This window comes from Bombyx mori, chromosome 10 (assembly GCF_030269925.1).
Source record: "Bombyx mori chromosome 10, ASM3026992v2".
Lineage (NCBI taxonomy): Eukaryota > Metazoa > Arthropoda > Insecta > Lepidoptera > Bombycidae > Bombyx > Bombyx mori.
This window is the reverse complement of record NC_085116.1, coordinates 8,538,818-8,565,026: the sequence shown is the minus strand read 5'-3', so window position 1 is coordinate 8,565,026 and position 26,209 is coordinate 8,538,818. Positions and strand designations below refer to the sequence as shown.

Below are 26,209 nucleotides of genomic sequence, written 5' to 3'. Positions count from 1 at the left end.
AAACATGTAATTTGTTAGAAAAAACATAGCTTACCGCGGAGCGGATGCGGTGGGATACCCTAACCGGGAAAGAACGTCCGTAACGTAAATTTTTTATTATTTATTTATAGTCTTAGTATGATGGCTATTATTATTATTCATATAAATAGCTTTTTCTTTGTATATTATCATTATATATTTTTTATAAATCATTGTCAATAAAATAAAGTTGATAACTTTGTAAAGTAGTTTTTTTTTATCAATAAAAAAATCATAGTAAAAAATGTATACACGAATAATTATTTTCTTTATACCTCGAAAAAAATTTAAAATTAATATTTTTATTATATAATAAGGAACTTCGTTCCTATCCGGTGTCCCACGACACCACACATCTTTTATTTATTTATTTTTCATCCAAAATTTACCTCTGCATTCTTCTTCGCCGTCGCCTTCAAAGCCACGGTTGCATTTGCAGATAAAGTGAGCTGGCAGATTACAGCATTCCGCGTTTTCAACACAACGAGATGCTATAGCCGGGTCTTCACATTCGTTTATATCTATAAAACCATTACATTTTATTATTCTGTTCAAAATGTTAAAACGAATATACTAAAGTACAAAATTTATTTTTAATAAATAGGCTAATTTTTAATAAATAAATAATATTTTTTTGATAAATAACAAGACTAAAGGCTAAAACGTGTATTAAAAGAATTGATTTTCTTATTTTATCAGTTTATGCATAATGAATGAAATTAAATGAAATTCGTTTATTTCAGGCCACTTAAGCCCATAAAATTTCACACACAATTATATAACATCTAAATCAAATTACAATAAAATTAAAATTACAATTTATCAGAATGACTAAAAAACATAAACAAACAAAATGAAACCAAATCAAATGAAACCGAATCAAAATTATTAAAATTAATACACTCCACAATGGCTGATACGATTCGTATGCAGTTCAGTGGCGCTTTAAGACAAACTTTGGCTAACTTCTAGTTCTTGTTTCATTTAATTTCTTCAATAATAATAAATATATTACGACCTATATGAAATCGCAGTTGCACGCTCCTATATAAATATTTTTATTAGTTACAATTTCGACACGAAATTCTTTTAAAGTCGAATAAATCTAACTTACCTCTGCAAGTAAAACCGTCGCCCTCATAACCGGGAAAGCAAGAACATTGAAAACTGCCGACGGTGTTTGTACAGTGTGCAAAAACATCACAGGGCCTGTCTTTGCATTCATTTATATCTGTGAAAAAAATTTACAAAATTAACAAAAAATGAAATGTTCCCGCGAGATAGAGATAGTATCTAATAGTCTGTACCCAGTGAACGGACGGACTGTTAGATAAGGCGATAGACAATACAACCTGAATGCTACCACACTTCTTAATTTATGATGTCAAAGTATCGATTTAAATTTTTATTTTTATTTTTTTATTGCTTAGCTGGTTGGACGAGCTCACAGCCCACCTGGTGTTAAGTGGTTTCTAGAGCCCATAGACATCTACTGCCACCACCCACCTTGAAATATGAGTTTTAAGTTCTCAGTATAGGTACAACGCCTGCCCCACCCTTCAAACTGAAAGATATTACTGCTTCACGGCAGAAATAGGCAGGGTGGTGGTACCTGTACCTACCCGTGCGGTACTCACAAGAGGTCCTACCACCAGTAATTACGCAAATTATAATTTTGCGGGGTTTTTTTATTTTCATTTCACGATGTTATTCCTTCACCGTGGAAGTCAATCGTGAGCACTTGTTAAGTACCTATCTCATTAGATTTTTTTTTTAAAGCGGCTATCGAAATCAATTATACAAATACGGTCTAATTATGTATTATTTGACATTGTTTTTTCCGGTCTATTCGTTGGTAGCCTAAGGGGCTATTCCAGGTACGCGATCTAGGTATGCTAGGTGAGATCAGGGGTTCAACCTGAGACAATTTGCTAACACTAGCCCTAGCAAGAGCAGTCTACCATCGGATCGGAATTGCGAGCAACTGAGAAGATCCGACGAGAAACTAAGTAAAAATTACTTACCGGGGTCTTGGCAGTTGCAGCCGCCGAAACCGTCATTACAATGGCACACACCGTTTAGACAGGCACCGTTCACACACTGGGCGCCATCTTCTTTGGTACAATCGTCTTTAACAAAAACGGCATATTAAAAATTTCTTGCTGTTTATTTGAATTTAACAATGAAACTCAACAGGCAGACTGAAACTAAAAAGTCTAAAAGCTCTCACCTGAACATTTTAACTCCGACTTCAACTCATCAGAGCCTTTGTAACAATCCGTAACACCGTCGCATAGTTTCGATAGTTCATATAATTGCAAAATTTGTGTTGATTCGTTAACTTGACAACCAAAGTAGCCGTCTTCTAAATTTAAGAAAAATACTTCTCGTTTTATTCCTAAGCCTATTCCATACTGGCTTTGTGTCGCTACCTGAGAATCAAAGAGAATGCAGTGTAATACAACCCAGAAATTTGCGTAAAACTTTGGCCATCAATATTGACACCAAGATAACATTGCTGTTTACCTATATATACATACAGAAAACACTAATCATTAAAGTATTTGAAATATTAGGTTTATTCACAAAGGTCACCGTGAACTTCAAAACTATTCTGAACAAGTGAGTCGACTATTATCAAAGGCGGCAATCTGACTTTTGGACAATGATTGGTAAATCAGAAAAACGAATTATTGACTTTGTATTCCATCGGCAGTCACAAAACTCTTCGGAACGACATCTTAGATAAATAACAGGTTAACTATTAACCTTTATTTAATGCAGGTTTTGAACCGTATTCTTTGAAGGAGACGATTATATTCAAATCAATCTGTATTGACATATCAATAAATTTTTTTTGTCCAAATGCACAGATTGCCACCTTTGATAATAGACGACTCATATACAGAAAACACAAATCATTAAAGTATTTGAAATATTAGGTTTATTCATAAATGTCACCGTGAACTTCAAAACTATTTTGAGCAAGTATCCATCAAAGATAGGATAACGGTTACCTCGTCATTTATTCTCCATACTTTTGAACTCTGCCATGATTCGCCCCGTAGTATTCAGTACTATGACATGTTTCTTTTCAAATATACTTTTTGGAAGAAATATTTAAAATATATCTTCTATATTAAAGCAATATAGAGGACGACTAGTAGCGGTCTGGCTGTACCCCGGCACTAGCGGTGATCATGGGCGTCGGTAACCAATTAAAATCAATTGGCTATCCTAATTTTCTATCATCGACAGCAAGAAAAGAAAGAAAGGTAATAAGTTCCGTAAAGTTTTTATATAAAATTAAAGAGTTTATTTGTTGGAGAATGTTGATAAACAAATATTCAATAAATTATTTAATACTATAGTAGATACTTTTTAAACAAACGTACGGCAAATAGTTTATTTCAATAATAACTAACTACTAGGTATTATCAAATTCTAAATTTAACTCACATGTGTCGTTGTGACTAAGAGCGTCCAAACCACGAGCGGTAGACTGTCTATATACATGGTCTCTGGAACAAAAGAGAAATTTATTAATTTTGATTAAAAACCAAAATACAAAACAAATGACAATCTGAAACTATTAAATATGTACATAATAAAATGAGTCCTCCAAACCGGTTTATAAATGACGAAATTTCGAAGTAGCAAACATAAAAATACCTACAAGCAAATCGAGGACCCCCTCCTTTCGCATACTTTACAAGTCAATTTAGTTGAAAATTAACAAAAAAGTTAACTTCACTTAAATAATATGAAGCGACCAAATTTATAGCTATGTGAAAGTAAAACTAAAAAAAATCTGTGGGTTTCCTTTCAAAAGATTTATTGATTGACTCGATTTTTTTCAAGCCAAGCGCTATGGATACACAACAAACTAAGTGCATTGAGTAATTAATTAATGATCATTTACTCATACGTGCTCCAACGAAATGTTTTTTTATAAAACACTAGTGAAGCCCAGTCACGCTCCGCTAATCGTATGAAAAACATCGATTTCTTGAAAGTACTCCCCACATCATACGTCGACAAAACTAGAACATAAACCTTCTCTAGAACTGCCAACAACAACTGCAGCACGTTTCATCATAATTCAAAAAGATTTAGAAACGTATAGAGACCACATGTATGTACATATGTGCATACAAACATTTATATAGACAGATAGATGAAACGTAATAAGATATAACGTCATTTTATAATGGTTTCCAAATATTATTTTTCTCCTACCAGGCCGAAAGTTCGTGGAGTACCGAGCCGGGGTCCAGGGGCGAAGCCCTGGCCGGGGGTAGGGGGGAGCCCCCCCTTACTCATAAAAAACAATTTAACTGTTTCTTAATTTATAAATAAAAACTACTAATTGAATAAGAACTGTCTGATGACACCGCGTAGTATGTGCGCCGCGGGAGAAAAGTTGGACATTTCCTGCAGCGTGTTTTTTACATTTTACACGCAGGAGGAAATGTCCAACTTTTCTCCCTTGGTGCACAATGTACTATTTTTTCGCATTACTTAAACCTGATATCTAATCACCGTATTATTTGTCATTACTGGAACCTTTAGATGTAGTGAAGTGAGTGCCTCCACCTGATGGCTCGAGACAAGAAAGCAAAATGAACAATCCAACCTTCGTTGGCTGTACTACTTAATCCTGCGGGCGCTTTTTTTCCCTTATCTAGCCGCTGATAGCCTAAGGAGCTATTCCAGCTTGGCACGATCGGGTAGGTGAGCCTGTTGAGCTCACGTACTCAGGCAGGCAGACAATTTCTAACACTCGCCCTTAGCAAGAGTGATACTTCGCTGAACCTACCCCCGGATCGGAATCGCGACCCACTAATAAGATCCGGCGAAAAACTCAGTAGGTTGTATCTATGGGGTAGGTTGCACTTCTAACTCTCTGTTCGAAAGTCGTGGTAAGAACCCGTTAAATGTTTATTAATAATGCATGTAGCCCCGAAATTAATACAATTGAAAATTTAACGCTACAGATTTTCTCTTGTTGTTTTTAATTTAATTGCGTGCAATAATTGCGAGTATTCTGTTGAGCATAATAGGAAATGCCAATAGTAGGAAATCCATGAATTGCAAAATAGCAGTGATTTCATTAGTCTACTACAATAATCAATTTGCTACGCGTAAAGACAAATTCTAAGCGTATCTGTTTTTTCTATATAAGTACTTGTGTTTATTTAAGAAAGGTAACGTATTATTAATTTATATGCAACTACTAACCTGCCTGCCTAGGCTTTGCACGGATGTATCATATAGCGGTAGCTATCATAGAATAGAAGATATTTGAAAGATGCCTGAATCGCGGTAACGACATTTTCAAGATAAACTCGCATATATAAAAATTCCGAATATGAATATTCGAACTATCGTTCTACCGAGAAATTTCACTCGCTTTTTTTCCCTACCTATCCGATGTTGATCTAAGGGGCTATTCACACTATGACGACGGGACACTTGCTTGGCAGAAGATATTCTCTTTGTCTGAAAGAATCGAGAATCTACCTAACTAACACCTACCTACTTTACAAATTTATATAGAGCTTACTTATTATTATTTTAATTTTTATATTACTTTGGCTTCATAAAAAATATCGAGCTAAGAGTCTTCATTATATTTCATATTATTATACTTCATTTGCGTGTCATTTTTCATACGCCGATTTCTTCTAGGTAATTTCATTAACTGGTATCCAGAACATAGATTCCGTGAATATAATTTGCATGTATGTTAGATAAATCGTCCGGAAGAAAGTATGATTAAATGATACAAATATTATTAAAATCCGTAGTACGGTTTAGAAGTGCTAACAGCATTAACGAAATAATTAGAAACTATTTTTATAATCGAACTATGAGTAATATAAACCAATATTTTTTCATATATTCATTACGTCACTGACATAATTAGTCTATTAGCGATGAGTTTCACTACCATTATCGTTTTGATTAGAATTGGATTAATTTTTTGATTATTTCCATTTGAATTTGAAATGGATTCTTAAATTGTTGTACTCACTAAAATCTATAAGATTTTTGAATCTTTCTTCAAACTGTGCCTACTTGCTTTTCTTTTAAGGATCTCAAAATTATTGTATCCGTTTTTTACACTGTCGCTATTTCATGCTTAGATCTTAAAATGAGGAGGGGTATTCACATAAACAATAACAGTAGTTTGTCAGATCAAAGCATTTAGCTGCCGTTGGACACCTTTGATATTGAGTCATACATTGATCGTCTACTTTACTTACTAAAATGCTGGTATCTATTTTAGTCTAAATACTTACAATTAATGTTCAATACATTTAATTTATTACAATAAACATCGTCTCCTTTTTAAGTGATCTCAGAAATAAACTACAATATAGGCTTAACATCTGAAGGCGCAGGTACCTTGGAAGGATATGCTTGACAGAAGATCCCAGTAATAATTTAAGATTACATTTGTAGTCGTCGTGCTCTAAAGGATAAAACGTCCGGTGCATTCGAATCTAGCGATGCAACGGTGTTCGAATCCCACAGGCGGGTACAATTTTTTCTAATGAAATATGACTTAACAAATGTTCACGATTGACTCCCACAGTGAAGGAATAACATCATGTAATAAAAATCAAACCCGCAAAATTATAATTTGCGTAATTACTGGTGGTAGGACCTCTTGTGAGTACCGCACGGGTAGGTACAGGTACCACCGCCCCGCCTATTTCTGCCGTGAAGCAGTAATGCGTTTCGGTTTGAAGGGTGGGGCAGCTGTTGTAACTATACCGAGACCTTAGAACTTATATCTCAAGGTGGGTGGCGCATTTACGCTATAGATGTCTATGGGCTCCAGTAACCACTTAACACCAGGGGGGCAATGCGCTCCACCCACCTAAGCAATATTTTTTTAAAGCATAAATTAAAGACCTGGTGGTTTCAGTCATATCAAACTAGTTGGGCACCAATTTACTAAAACGAGTCCGCGTATTCAATTTTCATTCCGAGATGAGAGGATAGCTTTTGTAATGCAACTAACGGATACACGTGCTAACACTTAATAAAAGGCGTGAACTCGTCTATCTAAACAAACAAAGGAATAAAAAAAAACCTTAATCTTACTTCTCAGGTTTCAAAATTGATCTCATGATGCTCATGAGCAGCCTACTCCCAGTAAATTAAGAAATTAATGACAGTTTTCTTCAATTAACAGAAAAAATTACCGTAATTTCTGTAAACGTTCAAATATTGTCTTTACGTTAATACAAAATAAAACTTCTTGTCCGTTAACATTTAAACCCGCATTTTGTAATCTTTATCTAAACGTCTCGGTAATGGTTCAAACGTGCACGAAGCCCATGCAATAGCTATAACTAATAAAGTTATTTTACGTGCTGCAAAAGAACACTTGTCCTCATTCCGATTAATCGTTTCGTTTGCTTCTGATTAGATTTTAAATGTTTATTGATTTGTAGTTTTGAATCTTTTTAGGTTTCATTTATTTCTTTCGTTTCATGCTCATTGATACATTAGCAAACTATTGTACATCTATCTTTTATCTATCGTCTATCTATCTATACTAATATTATAAAGAGGAAAGATTTGTTTGTTTGTTTGTATTGAATAGGCTCTGAAACTACGGATCCGATTTGAAAAATTCTTTCACTGTTTGGAAGCTACACTATTCCCGAGTGACATAGGCTATAATCTTTTTTGAAAAAAATGAGGGATCTTTACTAAATCTCCAACAATGTAACCCAAGGTGTCAAAAAATTACCTAAAATATTTTTTACATCGCGCGCCCTGCGAAAACTATTGATGATAGAATAAAATAATGTACTACAACTTTGTAGAACACATGATTATTTACAAAAAGTGACACGACAGCATACGTCTAACTATTATAGTTATGCCGCAATAAGTGTTCTTTTATTTAAAATAATAAAACAACGGCAAATATCGTTGAAATTTTTGTTAGAGACCCGAGCGAAGCCGGAGCGAGCCGCTTGTCTTCTATATTTCAGCTCACGGACGTCCACTGCCGGACTTAGCCCTCCACCAAAACTCGCCACAACGACCGGTCTTGCGCTGCCTGCATCCAGCGGATCCCCGCGGACCTCAATGGGTCGTGGGTCCACTTGTAAGAGGTCTACCCACGCTACATTTTCCGGTGCGTGACCGCCACTCAAAAATGTTGTACATAGGTATTAATTATAATAATTATTATAATACTAGTTTTTGCCCGCGACTCCGTCCGCGTGGAATAGTTACTTTGGCATAACGCTAAATTTTACCCCCCACTTCATTTACGTAGAAAGAAAATATTTTTGAATTATAGAATGCTAAGGAGCTGTTTAAACCTCGATTTTGAAACATTCTTTATTGGAGCTCTTATCTTATCTTATGTCGTCATGTTATATAGCTTATAGCCTTCCTCAGTAAATGGGCTATCTAACTCTGAAAGAATTTTTCAAATCGAACCTGTAATTCCTGAGATTAGCACTTTCAAACAAACAAACTCTTCGGCTTTATAATATTAAAGTATAGTATTGATGTCACTTAACCATACACAGAAACTTACATAAGATCCTACAAGTAATTATTATTAGGGTAATAAACGCAATAAATGCAAGTCAGAAGATTGCCATTGTTAATTCTTACACATTATACAGTGCAGGTTTTCACACAGGTGAAACGGCCTCGTAGAGACTCGCCATTAGTTTGGCATGGTATTTTTAAATATCGTTAAGAAATGTTAAATTCAAAATCAAAGTTCCACGCTTTATTATTTAACTAATAAAAATACAACAAATTTTATTTAATTATAAATATACTTTACGGATACTTAAACAGAATTTTAATATTTTCTTGGTATTTTTTTATATCAAAACACTAATCACTTTAGTTCGTCTGAAAACATACAACAAATATATTTTTACATATATACATATAAGATCATATTGGTTGACGGCAAAACAGTGTTGCAGGTGGTAGGACCTCTTGTGAGTCCGCACGGGTAGGTACTAGCACCTTGTCTATTTCTTCTATTATCTATTTCTATTTAGATGTATATAGGCTCCGGTAACCATTTAACACCAGGTGAGCCGTGAGCTCCTCCACCCACCTAGACAGTAAAAAATAAATAAATAAAAATTAACAAAAAATACAGGCGCATTTTAGGGAATTCGAAACTGACTAGGGCCGCAGTTTTTTTAAATAATCGGACATACAATTATTATCATTTAAGATCCTCTGACCAGATCTTAGGCTTCAGTTAATTAATTAAATGAATACTCTAAAATAACTTGCTTTATAAAGAAGCAGAGATTATGTATTCGTAAAAAAAACTCAGACTTAGCACTCACACTTTACCAATGGATAAATCCACCCACAGGTCCGATATCACTGCAGAGCTTCAGTAATGGGTCTTACGTCATGAGCTGTCCGTTTGTACGTACTCCGATATAAAAATACTCGCGTGTGCGAATGTGGTATCAAATCGCCCGTAAAACGCGTCCACGAGTCCATGCGAGCATGTTCGCGTTGCGCCATTCACTTTCACGTCGCGTTCGCTCGATGCCGCTGCACACTTCGCTTACACGGAAAGTAGGCTGCGAACAATGCCCACATGCCGGTTTCTCTCTTGGGAATTATTCCCCAGTCTTTATTGTATGCTATACCTCATAACCCACCTACAACTGAAAGTACAGTACGAAGCGATAATAAAGCATATTATTATAGCTATAAAACATCGACACCTGTACTGACATAGCAAACGAGATGTTACATAAATTATAACATGAGCCTGTAACAAAAACACATGTTTATCACAGTGTCATTGAGCTGACTCATTAAGGTCACAATTATGCCGTATGTACATGAACATCCCTACTTTACTCATTGATTTCCGGCCTAATATAAAGCCTTACGTGATAAATTACATTTATTTTAGGCGGTTCTAAATTTTTTTCCCGCTCTAAGGGTGAATTATAAACCCGCACCTGCAGGTACCACTACCCAGCTCATTTCTGTCGCAAAGCGATCATGCTTTCTGGTTTGAAGGATTACGAGAGCCGTTAAACCATTTAAGACTTAGACCTGGTCTTAATTTAAAAATTCTGCTGCTGCTTTCACAATATATCACTAACATAAAGGGCCCGTTGAAAATGATCAATTTATACAAGTCAATTCAATAAACCCATCATTATGTAAATTATACAAAACAATCGTGCCTACTTAATTTGAACGCGGTCTTCAGTAATAATTTAATACTATTATTCCAATTGTGATTTAAGCATTAAAAAAGCTTTAGGTCTGGCGGCCTATCGAGATAATGCTTTGTTTGAATATTAAAATGTTTTGAATCCATCACATGAATTGTAACGCGATCTCATAAAGAATTGAATTCACTTCACTGACAATATTTGCAACATCATTAGCCGTTACTAATGTGAGAAATTTAGAGTTGAAGCTTTCAAAATACCATGGAAACTATAATAATGTGTATATGCTTATTTTATATTATTCTTCGACTTCTCTCGGCCTAATAAATAATAATATAAATTCCGTCTTTCATTCACTAGACGTACTAGTAGACTCGAATCGTCCAGTACATCACATTATGCTCCATGGACACATAAACGTTCATAGAATGGGTAATTAATTTAGTTTTATTGAATAACTAAAAATCAATAACTCAATATATTGGCGGATGCTTGCCGTCTAGAAAAAATAAAACTGACGTGACTGCTGTACATAAGTAGCGATTTCCTGGGAAATTTTTCTTACTCATAATTTAGCGGGACAACTGACGTGGCCTTTGAAAGGAAAATAATATTTCAATTAGATTTTTATTGCTTTTATTCATTAATATTACAATTTTCTGCATTTTTAAACCTGTATAAATATCGTTTACTACTCGTTAAAATAGACTTAATAATCTTAAATAGTCTTAAATAGATTTAATACTATAAGCTTCAGGAGTTGACTTAAATTAAATGTCAACAATTTAAATATTTTCTTTAAATTTTTATCACTTTAAGACTTGTACATGTATCTCATGTTGTGCAACTTTGTAAATTAAATATTATATCAGACTTGTAACATGATAATAAACAATAATTATAATATACGATGATTCTATGAGGAAAAATAGTTTATACGTTTTTGTGGAATTTGCGGAAATCTTGTTGTAAGGTCATCTTAGAAATCCAACAAATGAAGACTTTTTATGAACATTTTAGCTAGTTCATAATCCTTCTTGTGTTAGCAAATTCACAGTTATAATAACGTGTATGGAGACACGTTGGATGGATGTTAAAAGTTTCAATTGTAATGTAGAATCACTATCCCAGTCTTAAAACCGAAACGTATGACTGGACTACCTACATACTCTTCCAATGGATACCCAAGTTTACAAGTCTTTACAGTTTTCGATATTTATTCAACAATTTTATTCATACATCCTTGCTATCGTTTGTGAACAAAATTGCGTCCCTAGATACGTTAATCTAAACTACGTGTAAAGTACTTTAGGATATAACGACTTCAAAATTAGATTTCGCAAAAATTCTCTTTTTCGTTTATCGAGAAACCATATTATATTCATAATAGCTGTGTCCGTCCGCTTCGCTGGGCATTTAAAATAAACATTATTATTTTCACCCCTACAAAGATTCTCATCATTAACGCCCCCGCAATTGGTGTAGGGAGTCCAACACTCATATAAATATTAGCCTATCCATTAAGTACATGTATTTTCTACATGGATACCAAGTTTCAAGTTAATGGGATACACTGTTCAGTAGTTATAACGGAACATCCGTAAAAACCACTGTAGATTTATTATTAGTATAGATCTCGATCACACATCGATCCTTAAGCTATGGGTTGGTGTTGCGTAGGTACAATTACTTTCTGATGGTCGAGAATAGAATTGCATTGGTAGATAATAATCGATTGGCGTGTCGGGCGTGTCATTGAGAACGGGACCAGTAGTAATGTTAGCGGTACAATCCAACTGTTTCAACAATAATAGCGGATTTATATAGTGCTATTGTATTGAACATTAGCTCACATGAGACATTCATCTACATGCAGTTCTACTGACTGAATTGAAATACTGTACAAATCAACGGTAAGAAATTCACAATGTTGCCATTTGAATAATGCTTCGCCTGAGAATATGCACATTCACTGGAGCACTCGAGCGTTTCTTTTACGTTAACAGTTAAATAAGTACCAAATAAACGAATAATTTTCATACAGAAATATAAATTTTGCTTAAATTTTTTTTGTTTAATTGCTGACATCACCTTAATACAAATAATTCGCCTTGCAGTGATAGCAACGGCATTTATAACAAAGTAATTTCTAACAAAATATGGCAATGGCAGCATTTACTAAAGTGGAAGGAGCCAGTGGCTTATGCAGCACCAAGTTCCGGTGACGGCGACTAACCGTCGCGACCGCCGAGTGCTGGTGGTGTGTCACGAATATTAAATAATCCTTAATGTAAATGTTGACTCGAGGGAACAAGTAGAACGGGCACGATGTCCGTGTACAGAGAAAAAACGACGCTTTTAACCATATTCGTTTTTTTTATTTACTTCTGTTGAACCATGCACGAGCACCACATTCGTCAAATTAACGAGAATCAACTAGCTCGACAATGTGTTAGCTTGCTAACGTACAAAACTGGGACTTTACTAAAACTGGAGACATTTACGCGTACACACATCGAGCCATTAACTATTTTGCCCTATCAATAAAATTTAATATCTTTCAATAATAGTTACTTCATTGAAAACTACGTAAGTTGACATCTGTCGTGTGATAGATGCTTAAATGACAAATGAATAATTTATACTCGTACTTAGTATATGAGGATTAGTGACTAATAAGAAATCGACAGGTGTGAGTGCGAGGGTACGTCTTACTACTACCTGGATTAAACAAATATGGCGTTATCGATAAAATTTCATTATTATAAAATATAAAACAACTTGAAACGTATTTATACGGATTCGTATTTACCTGTAAAACAAAAACCACACAATAAAACTGCAAATAGCAGAACAAAGCAGCTACTGCTATTGGTATTTAAATTTTGCAATTCTGTAGCATCATTTTAGTCATACTTTAAATCATAATTTGCAAACATTGAGTGCATCACTTTCACCGTCTACTTTATGAAGTCTATGTTGCCTCAACCTAATTGTATATTTTATTACAGGACGTACGCTGTGCGAATGAACGTAAATTAAAGAATCGTGTATATTTCGAAACGGTAAAAAAACTCCTCTGTACATTGTTCACAATAAATACTGTGTGGGAATAGATTGCATTAAGAACAAAGGGGCCTTGGTACTACCGCCACGGTTGGGTGCAGTCTCTTCAACTCATGCTAAAGTAAGTCTGGTTAACAATAATCAACACATAAACGCTACATAGTAATTCGAATTTGCTAATGAACAAAGATTGCTGTACAACTTATTCGATTACGTCAGTGAACATCTGAAGCCAAAAGTGACACAAAAACACATAACAGTGGATCAATGTATTTTTAACTTGGATTTATATTAAACAGGTGAGCTTCCAACTTTGTATACTATAATTTAAAATGGCTACCATACATTAACCCATCCGAATAATATTATAGGAAAAAAGAGGTTTTCAAAGAATAGAATTCTCTTCGAAGACTTTCTCATATAGGATGTGTCACTAGGATGTATAAACATGCATTGGATTCCAAGACATTAACTACCATAGCAACTATTTTACTAATTACCTACATTTTAACGAAGCACATAAATCGAAACAATTGAATTGTTTCCAAACACGTTAAATACTAGACTATATAGAATAATGTGACATTTCCAACTAAATATTCAAATACAGTAAAGAATAACCAAGGCTAACGACCACGTCATTTGTGTCGCAGTGATTTTAGCGCCTCAACTATGTAACGTTACTTGAGCAATTGGTGTCTGAATATATATTAGTTTTGCCCACACACTTATCGTTTTGTAGATATTCGAACACCTACTCGTTTGAGTAAAGCTACAATACCATCTTACAAATGAACTGCCTTGGCTGACTTTTCGCTGGTTTCAAACGTTTATCGTGTAATTACTGCCTGTCCTGGTTTCACAAATACAGAGCTAACGTTTGGTTACTATGTTAATATTCTATGAAATGTATTTTTTTATTCAAATTGGTTTTTAAATATTTTAGACTAATTTTTGTTACGCGTTTTTTTTTCTTTTTCTTTCAGGAATGTGTTTAAGATGACCATCGATCTAGCAGCTCTAGCAGATAACTTTTTATGATTGCTTATAAAACATATATTAGATTTGACTGACTTGGTGGCACAGTGGTTAATGCCCTTGACTGCTGGTCCAAGAGGCATAGTTTCGATTCTCACTTGGGAGTAATATTCGTATGAGAAAGAGGCTTGGTCAGTTTCTGGGCGCTTAATATCTATAAATGCATATACACATTTAAAGGTATATATGTATGCATATCAGTCTCCGATTCGCAGAATAAAGAGAATTCTTGTTTAGGGTTAGATGATCATGTTATTTGTTCCCGATTTTGTACATATTTTCTAATGTTTTCTTTACGAGTAGCATCAAAGTGTATTATTCAAGCCGAGCAAAATTATAACAACGAACTAGGACTGTAACAAATTCTGTAAATGTATAATAGTCATCTGTAAACTCAGTTGTTTATATTTAATACAGAAAAAAATTTAACACCGTACTAAATTTCAACTTTTAACTGGACGCTTTCGAACATAAATTTTGTTAATTTATCGGCATCCGGATCGGCATGATGATTTTCCCTTAAAAAACAATGCTCGTACGAGTTAGCATTTAATTTTTTTTTTGAAGTGAATACTTCTTTAGATTCGTTCTGATTTCAAACCGGATGCAACGGAAAAAACGACAGGTAAGAGACACAAATACAAAAATGTGTAGGATGAAGCCAGCAAAGAATGAGACAGAAATATACATACTATTTAATACAGCGCCATCTGTGAGATTTTTTAATACTAACGTGTGTATGAAAGCTCTTGTAGTGAATTTTAATTTAGGATTATACGTGAAATTAAAATATCAATTAACAGAGGGCGCTACCTTACAATTATTTCCTAATGACAAAATTTTACATATACTTAAGACGTTTAGGATAATTGTATTTTAATTTTGGAAGGTTTCACTTCTACCACGTGTGAATTGCACTCATGTATTTTTTTTTATCGAAACAGTGTTTTTCGTAATTTATTTCCTTTCAATATTTATCTAAGCTCTGACCCGTACTTTTTTTTATTTATTTTTATTGCTTAGATGGGTGGACGAGCTCACAGCCCACCTGGTGTTAAGTGGTTGCCAGAGCCCATAGACATCTACAACGTAAATGCGCCACCCACCATGAGATATAAAGTTCTAAAGATCTCAAGTATAGTTCAAGGAACCTCCTGTTTTATCAATATTTCTAGAAATCATTTTTGCCATTTATCACCTCGCTCTGTAAATAGCTCCCCTTGTTTGCTGAGTGCATGCCGTCTAACACGATAATATAATACTAGAATTACTTGGTAGTTGCTCGACGGTGACCTTATGCCTGTCAACGTCCTTAAGCGACAGTGGCTAGTTGCGATCCATTAGCAGTAGACACATCTGCTTTCAAAGATCATTTAAAAAATGTAGAAAACATACATACATTTTTTTATTGCCCTTGTAGGCAGACGAGCATACGACCCACCTGATGGTGAGTGGTTACCGTCGTCCATGGACTTCAGCAATACCAGAGGCAGAGCCAAGCCGCTGCCTACCGCTTAATACTCTCCACACGCCTCGTTTGAAGAAGGACATGTCATAGCACACGGGAAACAACGTGGAGGGGAGCTCATTCCATAGCAGGATGGTACGTGGCAAAAAAGACCTCTGGAAACGCACTGTGGATGACCGCAGTGGCTCCAGGTAGTATGGATAAACTCTACTTCGGTGGCGGGCGGTGCGATGGTAAAAACGAGATGACGGTATCATCTCAACAATTCCTCAGAGCACTCCCCATGGAACATACGCTACAAAATACCTACATTTATTTCAGTGACAAATGAAATCTAAATTTTTACAACAACAAAACGCTTTTAAGCTTTTATATCGAGTTCTCTGGCCTCAAACCATTACTCTAATCGAATAACGGCCGGAGCACCTGTCACGGAACATTTTTTTTAAATAAAGACACGAATAAATCGGTTCCTGAAATCATAATTCGTCAAGGCATAAATCGCTTATATGATTTAATAAGGAATATATCATAGCATGTATAAATGATAAAATAGATATAACAAAATTGTAACAATACGTTTCATAATTTTACCTATACGTTTTCGTTTGTTTTAATTTAAGGTCATCGCTTACAAAAACTTTACCGCCATCATAATTAGAGATTTTCTTGTTTTTACATACTAACAGAATAATAAACATCAAACTAGTTGAGTTCTACCGAAGGTCTACTCATAAAGAGAGACAGTCAACAAACTGAAGAAAAGGGCCGCGATTATTAACATGGAAACAAATGGGAAGAACTATCTTCAACTAATTGTATCTTTTTAATCTAGTACAAAATGACATCACATGCCACAAATTAGGGATGTCAAGACTAGAAAATTTGCAATATCGATACATGCAAAAGTATGTACACGACTTCCAAGTATTTTGTATAAATTAATTTTAACAAAATATAAACTGGTCCAGCTCATACGTTACATAACCCCTCCTTTTCATACTGAGAACTGCTTCGTAACCGGCTACTTTTTGTCCGACATGACTTTCAATCTGATGACTAACTAAAATTTCCTTTTTCAGTACTTAAACCATCTTTTTTAGGACTCGATGACCGGTGACTACGAAATCGATAACTTCATGAGAACTCCAATTTTTGGTAGTTCAGAATTTTGTATATTTAATTTTCCACAAATCAAGTTTAATAAAGCATACCGACAATAAATATTGCTTTCAGTATACCGTTAGATGCTTAAAGAATATTTTCTTGGCTTTATAATGCTTGTCTTGTAGACCCTGTCAAACAGGATATAGACATTCACAATTATAATTTATAACACAACTATCAGGCTAATCGTGAAATATTTCCTTTATGAATTACTGATTTGTTATATACAGTATTTTAATACAATATAATATTACATAACATACAATATTATATTAAAAATTGTCAGCAAAAACTACGGAAAAACTTAAAATAGGTTATAACTTAAAATCTAATTAGAATATTCCATTGATGATAATTCAATTTTAAGTTAATTTTGCAGCACAGAAGGAAGTGAACGGCTGGCCAGTATTGGTCAGTGAAAATGAATGTAATGAGATCAGAACAAGGTGTACGTAAAATGCGAGCGCAATCGTGGGGTCAAGTCGTGTATAGTTGTCGTTGTGCAACTGCACTCTACACGACAGAAGACAAGCGGAGCGATAGCTGAGGAAATACCAACCTTGAGATCATCGGTGAGTGCGGGAACGGTAATGTACGGGGCTCATTCCTCCCGATAGCAACGACGATCCGCCTTCCCTCGCTGTCAGGCGAACAGCCGTTAGGTAATTCCGAGGAATTCGCCACACACCGTCGATAGTAATACTTGTTAGCAATACACTTGCAATTGTATGGCTAAAAACACACTATCACTCAACACTACAACTATACTCCAAAGATCAGAGTTCACCGTTCGTTCAGCGGACACTCGAACGACAACTGTGGTAGCGACAAAGCCGGTCGACGTTGGATGTGCGACCGAAATGTTGGTCGGACAATGACTGAACGCGTAGTCGCAGGCTTTGGCGGCGGCCGCGCAGGTTGCGCAGTGCAGCGCCCCGCACCTCCCCTCTCCCCTACCCGCCTGACTTCTCGCGCCCCTCGCTCCGCCACATCTTCACCCTCGGACGTGTTTCCCGTCGGTCGAAAGCTTTTGCAAGCCCTGTCCGATCTATACCAAAAACTAAAACGCCAAGAACAATTGAAACAAAACCAGTTTTACCATTGGCCATAATGAAATAAACGTGAATTTTCGTGGATTACATTATTCCAAAACCACAATACTGTAATCGATCTTAATGTTTTGCAATTCACATTTACTGTTACATAAATGGAGTTCTTGAAAATATAAGATAATCACTATTCTTTACAAAACAAAGTAATATATTTAACCTCGCTCGTTGATACCAATATAATCCATATGAATAAATATTGTTTACCATCATTAAAATATCGAACGCTGTACCGATTGTTGATGTTGATATATGTACATACATACATACATACATACATACGTGCTGATGAATTCATTTCTACAGCATAAAAACGCAGCTTCTGTGTGGTTATTAACAACTCATGCTCGAGAGCGCAGTCGCACCGACTCGGGGTTCAATAAGTGCTTTTCGTTTTTTTTCTCATCACCAATTACGACCACATCTATTTTTGTAAGTCTATTGAAAAAATACAATCGTAGTAATAGCTCTACAATTCGATTGTACGAAGGGGCAGCGTCGGCGTCGATGTTCAATTGAATAGAATATAACAGCAACAATAAATACTAAACGACTCGAAAAAGTAAAGTAAAGATTGGAAATATTTTTATTTTATTAGTCGTGAGGGCTTTATGCTTTAAAGCTTTGTGAAGGTTTCAACAATAAAGAAACAACTTTTACTCCCTTCACAATTGCCATCACTGGTAATTCATATCCATATAATCAAACTTCGAAATAAAGTAAGAAAATATCTGTACGCGGTATTTGTGAGCCCGTGCTAATAGACACTGTCCTTCCTGTTTCTACCGCGAAGCAGTTATACGTTCCGGTTTGAAGCGTTTATAAAATATAATGCATTTGAGAATTCAATCCCAAGCCTCAAGGTGGGGGTGCATTTCACGTTGTGGTGTCTATGGGATCCAGTAGCCATTTAAATCATGTGGGCAGAGAACTTGTTCAGCCAATTGTACAGTAAAAAATGTCTGGATGGTAATTGCTGATTTCTATAATACAATAAACTGACGTATTAACCAGTCACTAGATCTGCTTACAAATACCGCTTTTGTAGAGACACCATATTATGACATATTGAATCTAGTAGAAAGGTTTAAAATAATATTGTAATGTAAATAAAAGTGTGAATCCTAAACACATGATAGCTAGATTTTAATTAAATTTAATTCTACATACATACAAAAATATGTACACTAATACATATTTACATTTATATATAAATACAATGTACATAATATAATGTCATATATTTAATTTGTTTTCTTAAATATTTAAATAATCTGCTATACTTGAACTCTATGTGTCTACGCAGCAGATTATGCTAAAATTTTGTACAGTTGACTGGACTTCGGGGAAGGTTTTACCACCAAGGCTGGTGGTGGAAAACCAAAATTCATTAATTGTGTGTATTTCATTTATCTGGTCAGTCAGTCTGAATAGTCAGACCGTGGCGAAGAACTCTATAGCTAACTCTCTACAACGAGTGTAAAAGAGAAAGAAATACGAAGATAAATAACAGAATTGGTTCTAGTATTCGTGGAGATTCCAATAATTTTAAAAGTTTTTTTTAGCAACTTTGGGACATGATGTTCAGTTTGAATTACCCTGAAATACCATTTATTATACTATTTTTTTTATTGCCTTTGTAGGCAGACGAGCATACGGCCCACCTGATGGTAAGTGGTTACCGTCGCCCATGGACTTCAGCAATGCCAGGGGCAGAGCCAAGCCGCTGCTTACCATAAAATCCTGATAGTTTAACGGTCCACAAAGACTGAACGGCTATATGACGAACTGACTTGCGAACTTAACCTTACTACTAGAAAACTAGTCTATAAAAATATCTGCTAAAAGTATTTTACGTCCAACAAGCTTTATCTAATCTCACGACGTATAACTAATTTTATTTAAATTTGAAGTTATTAAATTGTTTGATGTAATGGGAACACCGTTGAAGCTGTAATAATGTTCCCTGTATTAGACATCAACGCGCGGACCTTGTGCGTTGCATTGATGTAAAATCTGATAACTCTTGCTCTAATAATAATTTTAATCGCTTTTTTTTTTCATATCAGATCGCTCTCTATTTTAGCGCGTTTATACAGTTACAATTATTTCTGAAGAAAAAATCAAAATATATTAAAGTTATTGCTGGTACAGTTCAAATTTTGAAAGTTTCTCCTGTACAGCGATAGATTCCACCATAAAACAAAAATATAGAAGAAGCGGAGATAATGACGCTATTAATTTATTAGCGATAATTTTTTTTTGTATGTATATCTCAGGTACCCATAACACAGGGAATATTAGGTTGGGGCATCCTTTTGAGGAATCCTGTTTATTTTTTTAATTATATTTTTTTTTACACTTTTTATCATTTCTGCATAATGAAGAAATAGCCATGGCCTGATAGATAAGATACCTGATGTGTTCGTATCAAGTGAAAATACTATGCCAGTTCTCCTGGCTGAGCCTTTTCTCGCGTACCTGCCCTGGTAAAACTGGAAAGGCCTCCGGGCCACCAGTAACTTCTCAAACATTAAAAAAAAAACTATGCCGGTTTGTAATTGCACTAACAGGTTCCCATTTTTTTTAAAACGTACCCAACATAACTTGCTTTCACGAGAAAGAAATGCCATTCTGGTTATTTCTGTAATATTATTATGGAACTAACATATTCCCTCCCCGATAGCCCCTTATAATATCCCAAACAGACAAACATAATATTTTCAACCCTTACACAAAAACCGTACATAATAATATAACGTATTTTTACAATACTGTCATTTTATATTTATTCCTTAAAATGTCTTGTTAAGAAGAAAAGAGTTCTTAATCTAATATAAAAAAACGTTACACTATAGTGTGATTCAAATGAAAGTTGCAAAATTTATAAATTTACGGAACTAACGGTAGCAGGGCGGGTCACAAACATGTAACAGGACGTAGTTACTACAATATTATTTGAATCCATACACCGTTAAGACTCTCGGAAAAGGCGAAATCAATCTACTGGAGTTAGGACCTCTTGTAAGTCCACACCGGTAGGTACCACCACCCTGCCTATTTCTGCCGTGAAGCAGTAGTGCGTTTCGGTCTGAAGGTTGGGGTAGCCGTTGTAACTATACTGAGGCCTTAGAACTTATATCTCAAGGTGAGTGGCGCATTTACGTTGTAGTTGTTTATGGGCTCTAGTAACCACTTAGCACCAGGTGGGCTGTGAGCTCGTCCACATATCTATGCAATAAAAAGAAAAAGAAAATAAAAACTTAGAGCTGCATTTAAACTTAAGTGAAAAATGATCACAAAGTTTTAAAATACTGTCTCTTTGCCGATACTTTCTGTGTACCGTAGGTTGTTTAAAATAACGAGTGTCACGCACGTGACTGATGCAGTAAATAGCCAAGAGAGAGGAGAGCGAGACCTCGAGAACCGAACAGTCACGATAGAATCGACCAGAAAGTTTTTAGTTTGCTTTTAAGTCAGCGCAGAATTTTTCCATTGTATTTTAATAAACAAATGATTAACGTTTAATTAGGCATTCCACTAATTATACGTTAAAAATCATTGGCATTTCTGTTTTATATTATTACGTATTGACAGACAAAACTAAAAGATTACTTTATTGTATTGGTTTTACGATATTTTATCCGGTAATTTCAGACCAAGCGGACCGTGAGCTTGTTAACCTAAGCACGCAAAAAAATATATGTAAAAATATAAGCATGAAGGTATTGGTACACTGTGAAACATATTTAAATGTTCATTCCCGGATACAGTCGAACTTAAGTGGACCTCGGTTCTATGAAAAGAGAATAGCTCTTGTTCCAAGTATTTAACTTTTTGAATGTAATATTTTCCACGGTGCCAGATCGGTGGCATGCGAAGCGACGCCGGCGTAGCGGTGACCAGGTAACGGTTATCAAAGTACTCACACTCGGAGGGCAAACAGCCAGTACCGAACGCGTCGCTCTTACTAGAAATTCAACAATAGTTCGCACACGAGCTAGTGTTATCATACACAACGTCAGTGTCATGGTCGGCCTGGCATCGCAATCATGGCCCGCCATCGCGCAAGGTTGCATCGCATACGTGTCTACACGTAACATTATGCCATGTCGGCTAACGTCCCGTCATTATAAGTTATCACGTCATCAAAATAATATCTACAATTGATAAAGGTCGAAGCAGTTTTAATTATTCATTTAAAAACAAAATGTTGGTTTTTGTAACAAAGCCTAGAAATTACGCTTTAAAATTTATTTTCGTCTTGGTAGTGTCTTGGTAGTGTGTGATATGTCAATAATGACGTCATCGTTGTTGTTTCAAAGAGCTTAAATGTATACAGTCCTTTCAATTGAACGGTCCGTATAAGCTGTGTGGGTTATTCTAGAGTATTGGGCACATGTGGGTGTGATTTCGCCAGACAACTTTCTCTGCATGTTGTAATACTTCGTGAGTCGCAAAACTTTAGCCCTGCCGCCAAAACTGTTCATGTAACAACGCAACTGCTCTGTGACATTTTGAAAGATTCTCTTCTACATATCAAGGTAATCGACTTTTCTACTTTTGGACCAAAATTTATTAACCGGATTAATTATAAATTCAATGATCATTTGTAAATGTAAAAAGACGAGTGATTCATATTATTTTGTGGAGGTGTTATTTGAAATTATGGAAACTTGTAAATAATTTTCTTCCATAACAGATTTCAACTTAAATTACCAAGGAATGATACAGTCATCATTTAACTATGAATCAACTTTGTGTTTTTGTGAAACTATTTGAAGATTGTTACTATACCTACCATATCTCAAATGTGCCATAAAAAAACGATAATCAAGTCAATTTAAAGCAAGAACATTAATTCATGATGTCTCCACTTTAAGAAAAGCCTTTATTATTAATTGTAAATTCCTCATTTAGAAAGAACTAGTCATAATAGAAATTTAGAAAGACATAGAAGAAAAACATATTAACATCAAGTTTATTAACAAATATAGAGATATTGTTAACTGACTTTTGAACAAATCTCAAAGATACAGAATAGAGCAGAACCTTACTTAAAGCGAAAAACTATAATGGTAACAAAAAACAATACTTATTTATTTACTAGACTAAGAACACAGATTTTTCATTATAAAAAAATATATTTCGCGTGTCCTCATTGAAAATAGAAGGTCAGTTGATTTGAATCGAGGCACGCTTTGGTTACATGCATGGTGAACAACGCTATCCATCTTGAATTATCGACGTCGCCCTAAACACGTCATTACGGATCCTCCCGATCCATTAACGGTGCTTTAGGTACCACAAGCACGGGTCACCGTCCTCGTCGAACTCGTTGCTTGCGACGATGGGCTCGACAAGTAAATTAACCCATAGACACAGCCCACTGAGTTTCTCGCCAGATCTTTCCAGTGGGTCGCGTTTCCGATCCGGGGGTAGATTCCGCGAAGCACTGCTCTTGTTAGGGCGTGTTAGCAACACACCCGGCTTGAGCCCCGTGAGCTACACCTACCTACCTACCTACCTACACGTCAAGGAGAAGCTGATATAGCTTCTCAAGGCTATCAGCATAGGTAGGAAAAAAACCCGTCAATGTGAATGTAAGCCGTCAACAGGTAGACTACTAGAAACGTATGACAATGGCAAAATTATTACCTGCCTTCGAAATCTGAATATTAAAAAATCGTATCCTATGATACGAAATACATTGCGTCTTATCTAAGTCTTAAGCTTGACACATTAAAACAAAGCTTGAACTATGAAGAAAACTATCCCGCCCTTCAGACCGCAGTACATGATGAACTTCGCGGCATAAATGGTAGCTTTATAGAACAAACCCACACGGGTTCGCAACACTTCGGTTCGCTTACAAACCATTATTGTAATAATTATTTCATAAGTCTTGTAATAGCTTAACTAGGGAATACAAATTTTTCATATAATCACTAAGTTCTTTCATTATCAGTCATTGTTTATGACACAAAAATTCCTGAGTAATCATTACACCTAGGTCGTCAACATCAAGAGCTTTGTTACGACAACCTTGCTGTACAACGGCAACTTGAAGCTGCAAAACGTTGACAATTATTGCTAAATAAGAACTCACGTTGTAAATCGCTCATTCACACCTCGTAAACACTAAGAACGTGCACTGCGGATACATATTTGAATAGAGTTCATATAACCTCGGACTCTTTACTACAAAGTTTCATAAATAAGTGGCATTTAGTCTTAAGAAGTTACTTGATAATTACTTGCTGAACGTGTTCATTTTACTATTTTACGGTAAAAAATAATCTATTTTTTCATTTATTTGTGCCCATCTGATAGTAAGTAGTAGAACGTAAGAATCACACTCATGTCAGTAAGGGAAGAATATTAATCACAGATAGTACATGTCAAAAAAATCTCTGGAAACTGGAAAGTGGCTCCGGATAGTATGGGTGAATTCTGTTCCGGTGGTGTGTAGTGTGATTGTGATGAAGAAATCGTCAGGAATACTTAATTCCTTAGAGCATTTTCCATCTAAAAAATTTTATTTAAATATTTGAGTTATTCTCTCTCTCTCTCTCTCTCTCTCTCTCTCTCCTGTCCTTTGCTTGTCAACCGTTTTTATTCTTTTTTGTAGTAGCTATTGACAATCTTATCAACAAAATAATTTAGAAACTGTTGTCTTATACCTTTACAAGAAAAATTTTAATCTATACTAATATTATAAAGAGGAAAGATTTGTTTGTTTGTTTGTTTCGAATAGGCTCCGAAACTACTGGACCTATTTGAAAAATTCTTTTTCCATTAGAAGCCGACATTGTCCCTGATGAACATAGGCTACTTTTTTTAATATCTTTTTTATTTATTTTTTGTTTCATGTGTGTTTTAATGTTTCCGAAGCGAAGCGAGGGCGGGTCGCTAGTAGAAAATAAAAGGTGTTACATAAAAAACCTTGAGGTGTCAGTAATTAAAAAAAAATATCAAACACCAAACTCTATAAATGTTATACTATAATATTATAATTCTTCTCAGCTGCGAAGTCCTAATACTTACATTTTACTAACATTTTTGATTAAGTTTTTAACACTCACTCTATGGAAAAGTACTAAGTAGTTTTTAGACTAAACGATTCCACGAAGTCTCTCCAGCTTAACACATCAGAAGAAACGATCACGCAGCCTCGTTCTCCTCGAGTTGTTTTTATTTGTCTTAAAATTATCCGTCCAATTTTTTTTTTTTATTGCTAAGATGATTGTATGAGCTCACAGGCCACCTGGTGTTGAGTGGTTACTGGAGCCCATAGACATCTACGCCGTAAATGCGCCACCCTCCTTGAGATATAAGTTCTAAGGTCTCAAGTATAGTTATAACGGCTGGCCCACCCTTCAAACCGAAACACATTACTGCTTCACGGCAGAAATAGGCAGGGTGGTGGTAACACCAGTAAAAATCACTCACATTATATTCCTTTTCTATATTAAATTGTTTTGGAAGGGTGAATGGGTGAATGGGTGCCTGTTATTTTTGCTGGTGCACAAATGTAGTGACAACGTGACTACGTAAATTACGTCACCTACCTTGAAATCGATATCTCAATTTTATAACAAATAATTACGCAAATTTACCTATATGTTTGCGGGTGTGTGTTTTTATTACACAATGCTATTCATTCATCGTCGAAGTCAGTCGTGAGAATACTATTAAGCACATATTTCTTAAAAAATTGTTATCTGAAAATTTGGTATCTGATACAATTACACTGGACACCTTATTTCTTAGGCCTCGGCGATTTCAAATTAACTTCTTATGTCGATCGTATCAGCTGGAAGGAGTTGCTAATGCCATTACCTCTTACTTGTGTCGCAAAAACAATCATGGGTTCCAATTCGAATTAGTAGCAATTGGTAGTAAGTAGTAATTAACCATTATTCCGGTGTAATGCAGACTCAAAAACAATGACTGTTATATACATACCATCTGCGCTTTTTCAAAGTGTTAATTTATCAACACCAATTTCTTTTTTTGTGTGTCTACTATTTGGATACATTTTAGCACTAAAATCTTAGAATTATGTTTCTGCTGCTATTACATTCTCACGCTGAATACACGTAACGAAAAACAATCATAAAATA

The 26,209-nt window shown here is 35.2% G+C and overlaps 1 protein-coding gene across 1 annotated transcript in view; it reads right to left on the bottom strand.

Moving 5' to 3' along the window:
- The window catches only part of LOC692894 (notch-like protein), a 105,220-nt gene extending 87,359 nt beyond the window's left edge, over positions 1-17,861 (bottom strand). The window contains exons 1-6 of the mRNA XM_021347059.3: positions 17,534-17,861; positions 3,478-3,539; positions 2,249-2,450; positions 2,043-2,147; positions 1,133-1,249; positions 408-539 (exon numbers count right to left, since the gene is read on the bottom strand). Coding sequence (XP_021202734.2) covers positions 408-539; positions 1,133-1,249; positions 2,043-2,147; positions 2,249-2,450; positions 3,478-3,534 — 613 coding nt within the window. The 5' untranslated portion in view covers positions 3,535-3,539; positions 17,534-17,861. The remainder of the gene's footprint in view (positions 1-407; positions 540-1,132; positions 1,250-2,042; positions 2,148-2,248; positions 2,451-3,477; positions 3,540-17,533) is intronic.
- Between the last annotated feature and the right edge of the window lie 8,348 nt (positions 17,862-26,209).